This window comes from Tigriopus californicus, chromosome 10, assembly GCF_007210705.1.
Source record: "Tigriopus californicus strain San Diego chromosome 10, Tcal_SD_v2.1, whole genome shotgun sequence".
Lineage (NCBI taxonomy): Eukaryota > Metazoa > Arthropoda > Copepoda > Harpacticoida > Harpacticidae > Tigriopus > Tigriopus californicus.
Window position 1 is genome coordinate 10,129,497 of NC_081449.1, and position 18,391 is coordinate 10,147,887.

The 18,391-nt window shown below is 42.6% G+C and overlaps 3 protein-coding genes across 3 annotated transcripts; 2 read left to right on the forward strand and 1 right to left on the reverse strand.

Annotated features, from left to right (window-relative positions):
* Positions 1-942: 942 nt before the first annotated feature.
* On the reverse strand, positions 943-2,910 carry LOC131889547 (FAD-dependent oxidoreductase domain-containing protein 1-like). Its single transcript, XM_059238675.1, has 4 exons — positions 2,428-2,910; positions 2,113-2,381; positions 1,295-2,012; positions 943-1,219 (listed from the first exon to the last, which is right to left on the reverse strand). The coding sequence occupies exons 1-4, from the start codon at positions 2,908-2,910 to the stop codon at positions 962-964; spliced, it is 1,728 nt and encodes a 575-aa protein (XP_059094658.1). The 3' UTR covers positions 943-961.
* Positions 2,911-6,941: 4,031 nt separating this feature from the next.
* LOC131889548 (uncharacterized) lies at positions 6,942-13,432 on the forward strand. Its single transcript, XM_059238676.1, has 8 exons — positions 6,942-7,547; positions 8,747-9,527; positions 9,893-9,905; positions 9,962-10,455; positions 10,543-10,806; positions 10,883-10,982; positions 12,816-13,043; positions 13,272-13,432. Exons 1-8 carry the CDS (start codon positions 7,304-7,306, stop codon positions 13,404-13,406), a joined length of 2,259 nt encoding a protein of 752 aa, XP_059094659.1. The 5' UTR covers positions 6,942-7,303; the 3' UTR covers positions 13,407-13,432.
* A 746-nt stretch (positions 13,433-14,178) lies between these two features.
* Positions 14,179-15,824, forward strand: LOC131889306 (ERI1 exoribonuclease 2-like). The gene is made up of 3 exons (XM_059238391.1): positions 14,179-14,698; positions 14,774-14,924; positions 15,028-15,824. Exons 1-3 carry the CDS (start codon positions 14,302-14,304, stop codon positions 15,362-15,364), a joined length of 885 nt encoding a protein of 294 aa, XP_059094374.1. The 5' UTR covers positions 14,179-14,301; the 3' UTR covers positions 15,365-15,824.
* The last annotated feature ends 2,567 nt before the right edge of the window (positions 15,825-18,391 follow it).

Here is an 18,391-nt window from a genome sequence, read left to right on the forward strand (position 1 = left end):
AGTCTCTCACCTCGTCAGTACCCGGTCATGATGCATTTAGCATCGCCAACCCAACCCGCCAGCCCGGACGGGCAAGCCGGATGAACAGGGGTGTTAGGGGGGACCTATGGGGGATGTGTATGCGGTACTAATAGGTGTGCACTGGTGAAGTGTTCCGTCAAGAAGGCATGACGATGCTTGTGAAAGAAAAGAAGAAGAAAAACACGAAGAGCATTGGGCCGTTTGGAAAGGCTCGCTAGTGTGTACGTACACCATGTACGTATGTAGTAACGCGTATATTGAGGAGGAAGATGCGAAGGAAAACAAGGCAAGGAAGGAGAATGGTGGTGATGGTGATGACATTGGTGCACTACCAGAGTAACGACGGGCCAATGAGCGGCAGAGAGATAGAGTTGAACGAACAACTGGGTAGTTGTGGAATACAAAAGAAGAGTAGTACCACTACTACCTATCAGTACGAAAGGCTTGAGATGAAAAGGCAAAGCAGGCCCGATGTCACACAGTCGCACTAAATGTAGTGCTCCATGGGACTTGAAGAATAAGAGATCCGTGGCCCAAATACAAGTCAAGAGGAGCAGGAGGAAAACGTGGGGGGGGGGACGTTAGGGAGGAGCGACCCGGTTACCTACTCTGGAACTATTTGTTGCACCCTGTTTGTGGCGAGATTCGCAACTGCTGCTGGCTACATGAAATTTCTCCCGCTGAATTTCCGGCCAACTAGTTGCGGTAGATATTTTCCCACCAGAAGCGCAATTAACTCGGAACTTCAGGCAACACCTTAGCTCTTAGCAATCAGTTAGCACCCAATGGACAACCTCTCCCAATAGTTATTTTTGTGGAGAATGAGCCATCCGGAAACGGAGCTTGGAATTACAGACTCCATTTCCTTAAATGAGAAGCCAAGAACATACAGTGCGAGTAGACATCGTAGTTTTTACAAAATTGGGCAATAGCATATTTATCACGATAAATGAATGGCTTCAAACATAGGTTTGTGAAAGAGCAACCTTTGAAAGTCAAAATTCTCCAATGACAGAGTTTTGCATTCGTGCTCGGTGAGATATTCGCACAGAGCTCTGCCGATAGCTGGAGCTAATTGAATTCCCATGCCACTTCCACCGACGCCGAGAAGAACGTTTGTATGATAAGGATGGGGTCCGATAACGGGGTTCTCGTCATGAAAGTTGACATCCTCAAAGGTTCCATAACAATCCATGACCTGGAGTATTGTGGGGAGAAATGAACAGTTTAAATTTAAGATACAAATATAACCTTGACAATTCAAACCACTTGCCTTGGCATCTTTGAACGCTGGCACTCGATCAACCAATGGTGGCAAGACCCACTCGTGAAAGTAATCCATATCCACGTCTAAATTTTGAGTGCTGGGTTCATTTTCCAGGCAACCTGGAGGCCGGCTGACATAGTACACGCCACCATAGCCTTCTCGGCGGAAAAATACGCCCGTGTTATCCACCACGAGTGGACAATTCAAACCGGGACCCTGGGGAGCTGATAGCTTGAAGTAATATCGCTTCCGGGGCTCAACGGGCAGATCAGCCACTAACTCTTCCTTGCCAAGCCCAAACCCGCAGAGACGACCTAAATGTCCGTTTTGATGGCCACCACAAAGGATAAATCTACCCGCAGCCAAAGGCCATACATCACCATCCGGCAGATGAATATGAGCTTCAGTGACACGGTTGTGCACTCTTTCGATTTCACTTTCCCGGTCGGTGACTGCCTTCCCCGTCTTAAGACTACGGCCCTCTTCATCCACGAATTTTTGGTCGTTCAGCATCTCGTGGACAAAATTGTGCACGTCTCCGTGTACGAAGGTCACTCCGAGATCTTCGCACTTCATCTTGAGATTGCTAAGGAGGGCGAATGGATCAACCCTGCCCGCACATTCATGGCCATGGCTGGCCACGGCTACCCCTTGCGTGTTGATGTAAGGAAATCTTTTGCTAAGTTGAGCAGGTGACATCAGTTCGGCTCGCACCCCGAGACTTCTGAAACGCCCAAGGAAGATTATCGATGGCATGCATTAAAATATGAATTTGTACTGCGTCTTCTTTGGCAATGCTTAAGGCCATATTCATTTCAACTTACATTTGCACTCCGTGTGTCTGTTCCAAAAGCTCGGCTTGAGAGTCGTCAGCCAGAGCTAGGAGCCCAGTAGGGTGAAAATTGACACGCGGCTGATGGGGCGCATGATGCGTATATAGCAACTTGCCCGCCTGCCGGAAGAAATCCACCCCGTATTGAGCCATTTCAATGTTTTCTTGCCGCGAGTATTGCAATCGAATGGTCCCTCCGGTTGTGGTGGTGACACACTGGCGATACTGAAACGAAAACCCCAACCCAGATTTTGTGTATGTGGAAAGCCGTGCACAGGCCGATCAGTCCGCCGCCCACAATGCACACCTCGTAATGATGATTTATGCCCTCCTTGAAGAATGTGGTTTTCTGCATGGACTGGGGTTTGATTTGGTCGACGGCCCGCAGTATATTGTTCTGGATGGGTCGATTGGTGAGGTAGGAGGTTTCGAATGGCTTCTTGAACATATATCTGACCAAACCTTGGTTGTTCTTATAGTCGACGAGATACGAGTCCTTGACTTTGAGTCGATACTCTTCTTCTTTCAGGCTCATGACAGGCACGGAGGTCTCTTCCTCTGCAAACTCGACCAACGTCCGCTCGGGAAAGGGCTTTTCCACCTGGCTGGAATGGGACTTCACCACGGCCGAAGGCGGAGGCGTGGCCTCATTTGCTGGGCCGTTGGCAACCACCTCGTCTTGCTTCAACCATCGGCCACTACTGTGCCACGAACGGACGCGTCCGGCTTTGCCGGAATAGAGAAGGCGAGCCCACATCGGCGAGAGACAAGGGCCGAGTTTGGTCAACATCGTCGTGAGGTCGCGAGCTGGCGGGAGCTAATGAATAGTTGACAATGGATTGGCAATCTCGGGGCGCAATGGTGTGGGCGCAATTGGTTTATTGGCTGAGTTTCAATATTGCAAGACTAGTGCTGAGGATCATGACGGATCACGGACTTCAGAACGAAATGGACAGAGGGAGAGACTGCGGATGAGAGATGGGCTAACCTATTTTTTACAGACATAATATTCTCAGGTTGTGTGAGTGTTTTTGTTATTGCTGCAAACCAACTAGCTTGCGAGACGTACGTTTCAGACCATGTGTGATGTCCTAACGTGGCTAAACCAGGGCCCTTGAATGAACCATTTAATGTTCCAGGGATAAAGCGTCCTAATCAGACGAGAGAAGAAGGCTAAAAGGCCATGAATAATGCCAAGAGGTATATTGTATTACAATCTCTATTTGAAATTTTGGGAAAAGAACAGATGCTAAACTACGCAGCAATCTAGAGATTTATTCATTAAAACAATGGATTTAGTCAACTTTGTCAGAATACTTCCGAGATTGTCCATCAAATTCTAAGTCAAAGCATATCTTGTGTCAATCCGTCACAAGGCCTTTGTCATTTATTCTTTTGATTGTCATTTTGTCACTTTTGTTTTGGGGAAAGAGGAGTGGTCTGAAAAACTGCTCATATTTCACTAACTCAATAACATATGCTTCATTTGATTAAGTGTTTGACAATCTTCTACTTTCATTACAAAGTGACATAACGGAACGTATTTTTGAGCCCTCCCATTACCAATATCTTCTTCTTTTTGAAATGAGGGAAAGAAATAATGCATGAAGATCTCCTCTCTGATTTTTCAGAAGTTCCATCTCAAATGAAATGATTAATTTGCTACTGATAGGATCAAATAAATATTCACGAGAGGCTGCAACCAAGGTTATCAATTTACGGTTTTTGTGATACATGACATTACTACTTGCATGACGGAAACCTGTAAGTTTGCCTAAAATGTAACCCTGATTCTCCTTGCGTCAAACCAGTGGAATACTTGCCTTATGTTAACTTTTTTCAAACCTTGAAAAACAATTGTCAAAATGTTTAATAAAAATTATGAAAATTATAATAAATAAATGAAAAATTAATTAAAACCAAATGACCCTTTACTCTCAAACCCTTTTATCCTTGTGAAGTTAAGGGTAATGCATTGCTTTTTTGGAAAAGTAACGGTAATACGTTCCCTCTTTTGTTAACGGTTCAAGCTCTGTTCCTTTGTTGCTAGTTGTAAGTGTGAATAGAGGCCGCAATTCAGACGTCCGAAAAAAACGTAATGAACAAACAACCATGAAGACTACATAAGGACATGGGAGGAACAAAGGCTTCATATTTTAAATAGTGTGGATTCGATTTAGTCTTTAGCATCTGGAAATGAAGTCTTCAAATCAATCAATTTTTGCCAGGGTCTGTATGTAAAACGTCGCAATTGCCTATCAAACCTCTGAGTTTTATGTCTGTAAATATTTGTTAGTGTGTGTCCTGGGGGGGGGGAGCATGGAGCATGTGTTTGTTTTGGTTCATGTCAGCTCTGCCAACATCAACGACAGCAGTCTCACGATGTCAAATTCACTAAGGCCCACAGGCTGACACAGCACCCAAATAGCTTACTGCGAGGAGCTTTCAAATTCAAATGCATACCTTTTTCTCCTTTGCGCGGAATTGAATCCCCTACATGAAAAGAACTGATTTATCTTATTAGCTTTAAATTCATAAAATGTCAGATGCACTCACGAATTAGAGTTGGTGGATCTGGCTAGCCCTTGGATGGAAGGTTGAACAGGTCAAAAGCTTGTCCTAAAGTTTGGCCTAAATCCTGCAACAGGATCACCCCCTACATATACCCTGCAAATATAGGGGGTTCATTGTTTTGATGAACCTGGATTCTTGAGGGCTTGAGAGTGTTTTCAAAACGAACGTTAAGCCGCTATGGTCAATACAATTGGCCCTAAAACTTGGGTTGGGATAAAGCTCATGAATTCTTTTGAAAACCTACATTATAAGATACTTACTTTCGTATCTTCTCTGAACAGTGAACCCTACAGTCCTAACCCTTTTAGTCTCTCCTAATGCGAAGAGAGCTCCCGCATGCTGAATATCTTTATCTTGATACTATAATGGTGGAAATTATTATCAGATATGATATCATAGTTGTCAAATTTCTTGTAATGCATATAACCGGAATATTTTACGAATTTTTCGAAATTCATTCAAAATGACGAGAGCAAACAATTTCGGGGTCGATTTGTTTTCTTTGTCGTATTTTTACAAACAGTGACAACCTCAAGTAATTTGGCTTTGAGGCTGGCCCTAAGACCATTTATGTGGCTGACGCTTGGGTCAGAACTTCATTTTTTTGTCTTGTGTGTGAATAGTTTGAAAAATATTTTAATGGTTTTTAGGCATGTGAAGCAAAGTCAAGAAAAGATGTAGCGCGGCGCTCTGATTTTGGGTATTTTGAGGATGGAGAATTTAGACAATCACGACAGCCGGCCTGTTATGGGCATATAATGAGTTTGCCGTTTATCTAAATTTGCAGTCTTGCTGAAGGAAACACTACTCTGATATTGACCCCAGATACAGTGACTTCACTCTATCCACCGAGCTCTATCATTTTTTTTTTTGAGTTTTGTAGCGCAATTTCAAACCAAGGAGGTTTCAAACATGTATGGAACAATATTACTCGCAAATAATCAGGCTCAAACTCCAGTGACAACCGCGATAATCAGTAAAACAATAAGGACCCTTATTTGCAACGTCGGACAGCCCAACAAAAGGGGAAGACGCCCAGCCCAGTAGATGGTAGATTGTTAAATGAACTACTGGTGACGTGTCATGAAAGCAATTTCTTTTCCGGACATTATGTGACCCAGGCGACCCAGGTCACTAATTATTAGAGACAGGAAAAATATTTTGTTTTGGCGTTGAGTGTAAATTCCAGATAGATAAATTGGCCCTTTATTTGGTAGAGGCCATAGAAAACCATAACTAGAATGCTTAAGTTCAACAGGAGCTGTACCGCATGAGCATGTTTTAAGGTCAGCTGACGCTGGTGGAAATGGGACAAAGATATTTCGTTAAATTTTGCTTCAGGCAAGTTGAATTATTATCATGAAACGTTTGTTATTCCTCTTTAATCTTAATTTCTTTTGAATCTTACAAATATACAGGTAGAAAGAGTGGTAGAATAATAAAAAACATGCTTTTTAGGGCATAGTACACGTAAGATGTCAAAAAAAGATTTGGACATTAGTAGAGCAAATCATGTACTCTATTGATTACCCTTGTTTAGCAATGCATCTCGAAAATCTCGAAAGTGTAACAAAATGCAACGCAATGATGAGGCACTTGGAATTTCGTTTCAATCTCCCAACAATGTGCTTGAATGTGGGTGACATGATTGCGCCTATATGTAAACAAGGTAATTCTGACACCTCTGGAGGGCAGCCTGAACCCAGGCTTGTTCCTTGCGTTTCAGTTCCTAAGTGTTTCCACCACATGGATGAAAACTTTAACTTGAGCCCCATTTTAACCTCTTCAAAATTTCGTTCTTAAAAATGTGGTCGGACAACTTACTCAAACCTGTTTTATGAAGCGTGCTGGACGAGAGCAATTGCTTGCCAAGGAGTCTTATTAGGGGTTTCTACTCTGAATTTGGACGAGCCGTCAACAATTCAAATTTGCACCATAGTTGTCCTAAGTAGCTTGACTACGAATGAAACATTTTTCCACCAACGACAGCTGAGACGAAAACATGCGATCGCAGCGCCCCTGATCGATCTCTATATGAAGTTATCTATGGTAAGGCCTAAATCACCGTTTTAGTCCCGTTGCTTAATGAGATCAATGCCTACCGAGGTATCCGATGGCAATTGGAAAGACCTCCAGTTAAAATGAGACCTCCATGGGCAACGGCAACAACAGTGGCAACAACCTCAACAGGCCGGAGGTCAACAAAACCAAAACTCACTTGACAGTTGAAATTCCATGGGATCACAGATCAAGTTGGTTGTGACTATTGTGATGTTTCTCAGTTCTCCCTCCACAAAATGACCAAGATCGATGTGCCACACTGCATTTTTCTCTTAAGTTTTGTTTAGTTCATACGGCTAATTCAGCCAGTAAGCCAGTATAATGGGTAAGTTTTTCCATTACGAGTCCTACTCTTGCATCTGTCAAAATAATCCGTGGTTTGTGAGAGCTGATCATCTGGTCACCCTGACTTACTGGTTTATCTCTGAAGCTCTCAGACTCGAACGATTAAGCCGTTTAAGCCAACAGATCGATCAGGTTTCATCATCGCTCAGTAGGGTTTCAAGCGTGTTTTCTCTAAATTAAGAAGGTTATTTTGGCCTTCGGTCATGGCTCGTCTCACGTTTTATCCCCCAAACACTGTTCGTCTCGTTTCGTTAGAGGATCATCCCGAAATCTTTGAAGGTTGGGTTGAGGCCTTCAACGAGAATCCCGATCCTTACCTGGTCCGAGCTCAAACGCCTCGATCTCCCACCATCCGTTATCGAATCCACCCATCTCTGGTTCAAGTCAAGCCTGGTCAGCGTGTATCCTTCCAAATTCAGATCAAGATCAAACCAGACGAGTACTCGGGTAAACAGATATTTAATTAGGGTTTAAAATTCGAGTAAAAGAAACATTTCTATTTGTGCGAAACTCTAAGATACCGACCCTGAGCTCTTTGGAAGGGATTCCTAGGTGGTAAGCCAGTTCTAAACCACAGTGACTCGAGTCTTTGGAGGGTTTAGGTTGCTAAAACAAAGACGGCAGACGGTATTCTCCACCACTTAGTTGGCGGTGCTACTCTTTTAAACTCAACCTAACCTAACCTGACCTGACACGATATTAATAACCCTTTAAGTCTTTATCTAAACCCCATAACAATATGCCATAAATTTAAAAAAAATGAGCACCTTCAATGAAGCGTAACAAAGACTCTGGAATCGAGCCGTACGGACCTTCCTGAACCCAAAATAGTTCACGATATGACTTAATGAGTCTTTTGCAAACAAATGTCGATTCTCTGGTTCGTTTTATGTAAATTAAACAAATTATGCATTTGTAACCCTCTTTGATGTTTCCGAAGTGTAGATGGGCAGAATTATCGGAAGAAGAAAATTGTTGTCGGAAAATACCTCTCGAATTTCTTCTCAATGTGTAAGTCAATTTCAAAACCGCCCGCTAGTCATGACCCCAACATCTCCTTTGATTAAACGAATACCGTACCTAGTGTCAACTTTTGTTTTTCAAAAATGTGATGCTAGGGTCGCAGGGGTGAACCTCGCCCGGCCAGCGAAGCTAGCCATAACATTGTCCTTATATTGTTCCGATAGGCAGTGTCATAGTCCGTATCGGATTGGGTCTCCATCTGTGGGTGTGGTTAGCGTCTAAAAGTTTCCTTGCGAAAGGTCGGGGAGGGGAATCGAACCGGGGACCTTTCTTATGATAGGAAACTGCTACCACTACTCCACATGTCCTCCTTTGCAATGACATTTAGTTCAAAATATTATTTTGTTACCGTTGAATTGTCAACAGTTCAGAAACGAAAAGATGTAAATTCGAAGTTCAGGCACAAAATTTAAGATTTGGCCTCGATCAAAGATCATCAAACTAAATGAAATGTCTCTTCAAGACTTCAGCTATTTATTTCAAATGAACTCCAAGGTCTCGACTTACATGAAAATGACTTGAGTCAATTTAGAGTCTCTGAAAAGCTTACAGGTCGTCTCAGAAGCTTTTTATAACTGTACTCGATTTGTACTAAAATTGCACGCCTTCTTACTACGTTTCAGAACCCTCAGAGTCTGAACTCCGGATGAGATTAAGTTTTGTCCCTTTGGCCATTTCTGATCATTTGTTGTCGACAGAATTGTTGTGGGATGGGATTCCTGCATCAGAGCGCAACAATATCACCCTATCTTTGACTCTGACACGCCCAGACCCAAACTTAAACGCCCATGAAAATGCAATTTCCACGTTAGCCAATGATTGTGACCCTGTTGATTACTTGGACGAATTTCCCGTGGACTTGGATGACAAGGAAGATGATCCAGGAGTAATTGTCGATCGATGTGAACAAGATATCTTCGAGAGAGACCTTGTGCCATTGGATGATCACAGCGGTCACAGGCCTATCAGCAGCAAAAGACAAGACATTCGAGACCAACTTATGAGCCTATCCCAAAGCCTGGAAAAAGCAAAGTCTGTGAGGGTAAATGATAGTCAAAAGAGAGCTTCTGATCATCTGACGGATCCAGTTTGGGTCCCAAAAACGAAACCTGTGGAGGAGTTGCTGAACGATCCTTCTGATGGTAGCGATGGTAGCTCAGATTTGGAAGCAAGAATCCTGACTCTCGAAATGGATTTGAAGAATCTCCGATCCGAAATGAGATGCTTATTGCTAAACCTTAAGCCACAAATAAATGGAGGGAATGCGGCTGACTTGGTTGGTAAAGAAACGAGAAGCTGGCTTGCGATTATCTCCAGCCATTGGGTTTGGATCTGCTTGGGCTTATTCATGCTAGCCGTGGTGATGACTATGCGCCGCTTTGGTCCTCTAACAATTTTTTGGGGGTAGACTTTTTTCGAATTTTACTGTTGCCCGCCGTAACCGTAGAGCTCGTCAAAGCTATCCTACCAACAATGAGTTTCCCGGAACATGATTGTAACTAAATGTAAGTGAATACCTTCAAAAAAATGATGTCAACAGAATAAATTGGTGATAAGAATTTGGAACTGGAAAATGAGCAAGAAAGATTCGCTTTCAAACCATCCCTACGACATTTGAAAGAATCATCTTTTATTTCTGCGTTTCTCAAGGTTACCTTGGAAGCTCTTCACGTCAAATAGGTTAAGCTTTTGAAAAGAATGTGCCCTTCTATCAGAGACCATCTTAAAAACAAAACCGAAATTTGAAACTGGTCGGTATTTCATGGGAGTTTGTTTTCATGGGTACTAATTTAACTGAGAACCACGCTGACGAAACCAGACGACCTTCGTTTTATTAGAAACTTTGCAGAAGTCTAAATGTGACTGGATCATGCTTCACAGGAACTTTAACCCCGTTCATGTCCCTTCGAATCCCGACAAGGATTGCCGAAGTAATAACATTTATGGGCTTGGGAGTTTCTCAGGGTCCTCGGATTTTTACTTGGACTTGTCGGCTTGTCAGAAAAATATCAACAAACTCGAAACAAACACCCAAGGCACCGAAGATCACTCGGATCATTCGGATCGCTTCCTCCTCACCCCTTCCACTTGGCTTGAGCATCATCCCTGCCGTGGGTTCCCTTGAGACGCGAGTGGTCACTATGAGCCAATCCACAGATTTACAGCATCTGCACAGTGCCCTCCGCCTGATTACGGAGATTCGAGCCCGGAGCGGGAAACTCTTGCAGAATGTAGCCGACGGGATGGCCGTCAAGCACGGCGATGAGAACAAGGAAAAGAGATTCCTCTCCGAGCTCAAAACCCTCCTGGACGGGGTGTCCGGACAAATCGGGTAAGATGAGAAAGAATAGTTCCTCATTCGTCCTCATTTGGGTTGAGCCCTTTAACGGTTTGCTTACCTTGCTCTATCTGTCCCTAGGGAGTTGGAGCAAACCTTGAACAATCAACCCCCGATCTCGAATCCCTTGCCCTTGGGTCAAAGCGTGTATTTATCGCTGGACACGGCCATCGACTCGATACCCATCTACCAAAACCTGGTGAGCAGCTATCGTTGGCTGGACAAGACCCACGAGTACGCCAGCAGTGCTGCTGGATTCCTCGGACAAAACAGTCTCAATCGATCCATCGGCAAGGTCTCCAAGAACCGACGTCGACCCAATACTTCTCACACCGCTCCCCCCAAGTCAGTCCGCTAAACTGAGGGTGTGTGACATGGATGTCATTGAACTAATCCATTTGTTCCATCCTATCTTTAATAGGGAACTCAATGACCTGATCAATCATATGGGGTGCATCTACCAGGACATGACTTATCATATCACACGCCCCAATGGCACCAAGCATAATGCACTCGTCGAGGTAGGGGCATTCATACATTTACTCAGTGGTTAAAATGCCTTATCAAGTTTGAATGAAATACCCAAAGGCATCATGGCATTTTTCTACGTGTTGAAATCTTCAACAACAATTTAAATTTGATTATTTTTGTCATGTTCTAGCTCAGATTGAATATTAACATGCTAAAAGCACATTGGAAAGTCAAATTTCCAACAATCTATTTACCTATTGGAAGTTTGGGAATACATTTAGTTGCCACGTGAAAAGTAGCGACCTAATAGTTCATACATTCCAGAGTTTTATCAAGTATTCCTATTGAGTAAATTTGTCAAAACCTTTTTTGTTATGTTTCTAAGTACACCAAGTTAAACAAATAAGATCTTATGAAAAGCAATGAGCCTCCTCAATGATGCAATTCCTATTCAGTTTCAACCGTGTTCAAGTAAAACCAAAGTTTTAAATTGCTGTTTGCATTTTTTTTAGAACTGAACGGATTGCTAAGCTAAGTGCACTTTTGGTATTGGCAAAACAGGTTCCCAAAAATGATTATTTTAGATTTACTTTGAGTACTAAAATATAGTACATTTGCTGTTTTGAAATTGTCCAGTAAAACGAGATGGGAATTAATGTTCATCCTTTGCAGTATTGAAATTCAGTATTAATTGTGTGTGTACTTGAGTTAAGATTTAGCGGGAGTATTTTGAAGCTAAATTTGTTGAAATCAGTACCATTTACTACTTAAACCGATTGGCACTCAATAGATTAATTCCTAATTGCAATTTACGGGTAACTGAGGGTGCTCCTTTGTTCCATCTTTTTTCTGAAATGTGGCGTTTTATTGTTTAAAGGCGTGCAACGATTTAGTCTGAGCTAGAACCACCTGAAACGATAGAATCAAAGTTGTTACATACGATTTTAAGAGTTAGATGAATGTCATGATTTCTTTGGGTAATTACGTCAAAACTTGATAAGAAAAGACGTTCAAAATATCATATTATGAGGTATCTATTATATGCATATAGAGTATATTTCATGTTTTTGCAAATTTTTTGGCTCTTTGAGTGGGGGCGCGATAAAACTCGCCGTATTTTTCAAAATGTGGAAAAAGAGTATCTGAGTGTCCTAAAGACAGGTCATACAAGATGAATGGGGTTCATATTCCGCCGTCAGAAGTTCGTAATAAGAGAGAGATACACGGTTTGATTATCCGTCTTGCCCTTTCTTAACAAACTTCAAGATGCCAACTCCACCCACGGACAAAAAATCAATTTGATAGCAGATAATGACATTGCCTATCAGAAAAAGTACAGTGTGATGGCTGATTTCACTTACTGCGAAGGTTCACCCTAGGCCCTCCAACGGATCCCAGAAACCGGCCACTAAAAAGGCGCCAATTCGTGGGCTCATGAGCTAGTTTGTTGGCAATTTGTTGTCCAATGCTTATGACGGAGGATGTTACCCGGATGTACATAAATGAAGCCCACAAACGCAATCGAATAATAATGGAATGAAATTTAGCTTTGCTTAAATGAATGAGATGTGCACCCTTCTGTTTACCTGCCATTTGCCTCTTTGTTGCCTCCCCAATTGTTCTCAATGGCTGCGTCATTTCTTTCATGTTACTATTATTATGATCATTCATGTTATTAGTTTGGTTCATTTTGGTTCGCTTTATGCAAATTTGGGTTTTAAGGTATATTTTTTGCATGTTGTTGTGCATGCTTTAGTGCAAAAAACGGAGTTTTTAAATGAAACTCTTGGCCGTCTCTATTGGGAACATATTTCAACCACCGTTTTTAGTTATCACTTTTCATATCACAAGAAAACTTCATGTTCATTGTTTTCTCTTACTAGGTAACGCTGGACCGCATTTTGAAGGCCATTCTAATATTCAAAGGGCTCATGATTGAATGGGTCGTAGTGAAGGGCTTCAACGAAGAATCCACCAAGCCTGATGGCAGTTTGGATGTGTGGAGCGATTCCAAATACCAAGTATTTCAACGCATCACCGAGAACGCCAATGCCGCCATGCTTAATTTTCAATCGCCCCTCTACCCCGAATTGGGCGTCAAATCGTTCATGGTGAGTGATACATAAAACATTTCATATGTTTTTTGCAATTGCACAAATTGTAACAATATCTATGCATTTTAGCGCCTAATTGCTGGTTCACACAGGCGGATCGACCACGATAGAGAGCGTCGCTTATGATCCAATTTTAAACCAATTCGGCGAGAGCAAAGCCTCTCGCCCTAGTTGTCCGTATCATCAACTTTTTTTTATTAAAAGACATGTTTCTTGTTCTTTCAGACCTATTTGCATAGCTTCCTCAAATTGTTCACGGAGAAGTGTAAGAAATGCGGATACCATTTACATAATAACATTCCACCCACTTGGCGCGAATTCAAAACCCTGGAACCGTTTCACGAAGATTGTCGACCTTGAGGACAAAAATGAATAAAACATTTTGCATAAAATATCACTGAGCCTTTGTTCTTTAAACTGTGATTACCTGTCCTTCGAGCCATGGATCTTTTCCATAAGTTCCTTCAGCTCGAAGGAGTTCACAACACGTTTGCCTTCAACTTTGCCATGCCGTGACAAGACTGAAATATTCGGCACGCGCACGGCTCAAGCACATCTTCGTGGAAAGACCTCGGTTCCAAGAGTCGAAACACCATTTCAAATCTTTCTAGGGAAGCTGAACAGAGCTAATGACTTTGGTAGGGGGCTATCCATTAAAACGCAGAGCTAACAATGCATTTAAAGCCAATTCTATCGACACGACCTGTTTGCTGAGATAGGCTTTGTGGGTTGACCTTGTCTGGGTCATTATAGTTTCTCTTTTTTGTGCTTGCATATCTAACATCAGAGTTCGAGTTCCACGCCTTGGTAAGACGTCGAACTTGGATGGCAATTACTGCTGAACCCATTTCGATAATGGCTCACACTAATGAGTATTTGTTCAACTTATGAAACGGCATTCCATTCCGACGTAATATCCTTGTGTTTATTAAAGAAATAATCGGTTATCATCCATCTCTTTCAGACATTGATGGCATGAGAAATGTTGATCCCATGCCACGAAAGATCACCATTGGCACGTCACGTCATAGACGATAGATAACCAATATTAACCATGCGTGCATCTGACTTAAACTTCTGCTTTCATTGATTCGGCCTGAAGAACTACGCTGTACGCACCTAGTGTGTCGGTAACGCCAGTAACCACTTGACAGGACTCACTCCACGCTACTATTTCACAAACAAACCTCACCAACCTCAATCCAAATGTTAATTTTCGAAACCGTGTCCGAATCCTGACCGATAGCCCACAGATATGACATCATCCCCGACACCATCCTTATCATTGATACCGTCAGCGTCTCGACCACCCGGCCCCACAGGCTCGGGTTCCCGAACCTTAGCTATGGCACAATCAATGGGCCTAGTTCGGTCCCGTTCTTTGCAGAATCGAAGTTGTCCAAAACCAAGCTTACTACCGCGTTCTTCACCAGTAATGTCCAATGGTTTTGCTGGCTTTTCTTTTCTCATTGTAATCGATTTTGAATCCACATGTTGGGCCGAGAAAGGTCCGGGTTGCTTTCCACCAGAGATCATCGAGTTTCCTGCCGTTCTTTTGGACACCCAAACCGGCCACATTCTCGACGAGTTCCATTCGTATGTATTGCCCACGGAAACGCCCCAATTGAGCGAGTTTTGCACCCAACTTACTGGTGTGTCGAATGACCTTATTTTTGATGAACTGGTACCTTAGACAACTAATAGTACTTGTCTTCCAATTCTCTTAGGTATCAGGCAAGATCAAGTAGACACCCAAGGCGTTCCTCTACCCACTTGTTTGTATTTATTTGCCCAATGGATGAGAAAGATCCAAACCCATTGGAACATAGTCTTGCACGAAACGCGTTTGGGTTTTCGATCGACTACATTCGTCACATGGTATGTGTTCCCACTAAGATCATCCTTACCATTATGTTGAACCCATCCCCGAGCTTGAATCATCGACAAAATGGATCACGATGTCACTTATTGGAAAACATAGGTCAGATTGGGATTTCCTCGTGTGCCTTAACTCTGAATGTAGACGCAAACGAATAACCAAGCCGGACATGTTCAACGCATGGGTGGACCTCCGTTTCATTTACACCAAATTCTACGCGCGGAAGCCCAAGGGACTTCAAGGGGCCTTGCAAGATGTGGGCCCTCAGTTTGAGGGACGAGAGCATTCGGGGCTCTGTGATGCTCGAAACACGGCTAAATTGGCTTGGCATCTCATTCAGGATGGTTGTCCAATCGGACTGACCAAAGTGTTGGGCGGCACTCGCGTGTCTGATGCTCTTCGGTATCAGCATGTGACTTCAAAGCCACCAAATCAGTGATTTGAAGCGAGTGACTGTTGAAGACAGACAAGAAAGTGACGCCAAGCGGAAACAGGGCCCTCTAATGAGCCGAAAGCAATCTGGGAGATCTAAATCGCACGTGGCTTGATCTCTTCCAGAGGAACAGATGCTCTTCAGAGTGCCCTCAAGTCATTTCTCAGTACTCAATCCTGGATTTGACGAGCTTGGATAGCCAAATTTGACTCTCTGGGGACGTGGAATACTTCCGAGTTCCTTCTTGTTCGTTTACCCATTCCGAGATATGCTGTTACCGAGGAGTGAAGAATTCGATTTGGGTCGCTTTTATGTGGGTTTTATCTGTTGAATTTCTATTAGACGAATCATGATATCGAGACTCCGATTTCGGAGAAGACCAATTTATAGGAACGTCTTCCATTTCAAGTGCTTGTCGTCGTTTTATCATCAACGTTTGGAACCTAATAAACTCCAGGACTGTTACTATGACATCTCTATTTCTAGAACGCATACAAAGACATCAAAAATAAATAGATATTTGTAAGCTCTTGGTCGTCCTTCCTCGTAGGATCACGACTACATTAACTGGCCCTTATTTTGTACGAATCTAAATCCAGTCTGCATATAGAAGACAATGAGCTTGAAGAAGGCCAGCCAAGCTTCGTGGATCTCACTCTCTCGATCGTCCTTGGAGAAGATGGGCAAAAGTGACTCGACGAACGTGTGACCCAAGAGTTCCATTTGTCCAGGATGAGACGCGTAAGAAAAGTGTCTTCGGCCGAGTTCCAGGAGAAAGGTGGACATGGCCACGTCGGCCTCGGCTGGAGGAAGGGCAAGCTGAAACCAACAAATCATATTGGTTCATATTTCATTCACTATTTACGTAGTACAGTATGTGCACCGCAAAAATTGCCTTCTAATGGTGCAGTTAGTTGGAAAATGGGTCTTCTGGTGGGGATCAAATAAAAGCAGCAAAAGAACAAAAAACAATTCAATGCACACAGATAAGCAAAGACAAGAAGCCAGCCAATAAGAAAGTATAAAAATAGATTCTACAAGTATGGTTTGTAGCGATTATTGACGTGAAAATAATGCATACATTTAATTGAGGACAGGGAATTGAGTTTTGAATATAAATGAAAGATGTATGTACTGTCGTATTGTTTTTCTAGGTCTATTTCGTTCTATTTATCATATTATTCTCATTACTTTGAGTACACTCATTTCTTGCTCAAATGACTTCGCCTAAAGAGTTCCATTATCAGAGACGTTCCAGCTTAGATATACGGCTATTTGATGTTAAGTTTTTTTTTTATACAGTTACCAAATAATGAGAGAACATTCCAATTGGCTTTGCATATTACAAAATATTAACTCATTCATAAGATCTGGCCACTTGATGAAGAAAACAGAAATGAAGAAAATAAAGATCCCTATTTGATGGTGAACATAAATGAAAGCAACACTTTCAGTTCATAACCAAACCTTCGATAGAAATTGATCCCTCTTGGCCTTAAACAAGCCTTTCTGCATTTGAGCCTTCTTTGTTTCTTTTAAACAAGTTTCCGCAACCATGATCTACTCACTTGGGCAATGGCATGTATTATTATGGCCCCAAAGATGAAACTGTTTAAGAAATTAGTCTTTGGATCATTGAAAAAAAAAACTTTAAAAATTGGAATCTCTTTTTTTCAAGTCATTTTTCGCTTCTGTTGACACAGTTCGTGCTGATCTTCTTCAAAAACTCCAATTGATCGTACCAGGAAGCCAAGCAAGCAACAAATGAAAATAAACTTAGTCGCCAAGAGTTTTGAAATCTTAAGAAGTGACACGAAGATAAATATGCAGACCCCCAAGTCAGGTAAACGATATCGAATGTATGTTATGTGTACCTGCGTGATGAGCATTGTTAGGACTCCCGTGACTCTGACTGCGTGGTTTCGAAGTTGTGAATAGAATTCCAGGTCCTCCTTGCTGAGGTGCTTCAAAAAGGGGAACAAGGTGAGCGTTTCTGGATTCTTCTTGAACATCTCAAGATACATCGTGAGGCCGATCTGAAAAAAGTACATGTAGCAGGTCGTGGTTGAATTATATTTCTTACGTAAACTGAACTAACTTAACAAAGTAGGTCTTTGAGTGAGTGACTCTTAAAAAAAGACTCGCTTGACTGGCTTTTTTTCCAAAGTTTGGAGTGCCTTCAAACTGGAGAGCTATTCATATTGTAACACAACCGTCGTTCAAACAAAAAAGCTAAGCCTCGCCAGAGAGGTCATATGATGCAACTACAACCTACGGCCAACTCGAGTTGCGGATTTCATTTGAAAACGTATGATGGCCCACTTAACTCTTCTTACAGGAGAGCAGCAATGTTATGAATATTTATGAAAAAAACATTGCGTTAAGATGGTTAAGATAGCATAACTGTTGAAGCATTGAGAGTCGCTGGTATGTTGTTACTTAGTGAGTGCTGACATTCCCGTACTCCATATGTAAGCAAGCATGTACGACGTACACTGTACATTTATACGTAGATGTATACCTCGGCAATGTGTTCCTCAACGGAATGCCAGCTGTGCTTGACCAAAGCTCTCTGTTCCACTGTGAATGGAGGAGCATTGCTCACATCTTCTTTCCTCATCAAATCTAAGCTTCTTCCTCGATTAAGCCCTCGAGCATCGTCGTTGGTCAATTGTGATTGCGGTGACGCCGAGATTGGCACCGGGTCCGCCGATGCACTCGTGATCACCAAAGGCTTCTTCTTCCCCAAGCTGGGAGTCGAGTCCTTGGGCGATGAGAATAGCTTGATTTTATTAGTAAAGCCTCTCTTTTTAGAATGACGATGTCTTCCGGCAATGAGCGACGGGCAGATCATGGCGCTGTTGTTGTTGCCCATGATGATTTGGTCTAATTGGCTCTCCCGCGAGGTCCTTCGGGGGGCTTCTTTCCTTTAGAGGACTTCCGAAGCTGTAAGATGAACAATCGTGTAAGACAAACACGCGGGCGTTGACTTGGCACGTGCCGCACATATTAATGGACATACGAGCGAGCGAG

Bases quoted from the DNA above. Each gene is read 5' to 3' on its own strand.
- LOC131889547 (XM_059238675.1), bottom strand. From the start codon at position 2,910: ATGTTGACCAAACTCGGCCCTTGTCTCTCGCCGATGTGGGCTCGCCTT. The intron at 2,382-2,427 runs GTGTGCATTGTG...GCACGGCTTTCC, and splicing joins GCATAAATCATCATTACGAG to ACATACACAAAATCTGGGTT. The intron at 1,220-1,294 runs GCAAGTGGTTTG...ACAATACTCCAG, and splicing joins CAGCGTTCAAAGATGCCAAG to GTCATGGATTGTTATGGAAC.
- LOC131889548 (XM_059238676.1), top strand. From the start codon at position 7,304: ATGGCTCGTCTCACGTTTTATCCCCCAAACACTGTTCGTCTCGTTTCG. The intron at 10,983-12,815 runs GTAGGGGCATTC...TTCTCTTACTAG, and splicing joins AGCATAATGCACTCGTCGAG to GTAACGCTGGACCGCATTTT. The intron at 13,044-13,271 runs GTGAGTGATACA...TTGTTCTTTCAG, and splicing joins TGGGCGTCAAATCGTTCATG to ACCTATTTGCATAGCTTCCT.
- LOC131889306 (XM_059238391.1), top strand. From the start codon at position 14,302: ATGACATCATCCCCGACACCATCCTTATCATTGATACCGTCAGCGTCT. The intron at 14,699-14,773 runs GTGTGTCGAATG...CAATTCTCTTAG, and splicing joins GTTTTGCACCCAACTTACTG to GTATCAGGCAAGATCAAGTA. The intron at 14,925-15,027 runs GTATGTGTTCCC...TGGAAAACATAG, and splicing joins TCGACTACATTCGTCACATG to GTCAGATTGGGATTTCCTCG.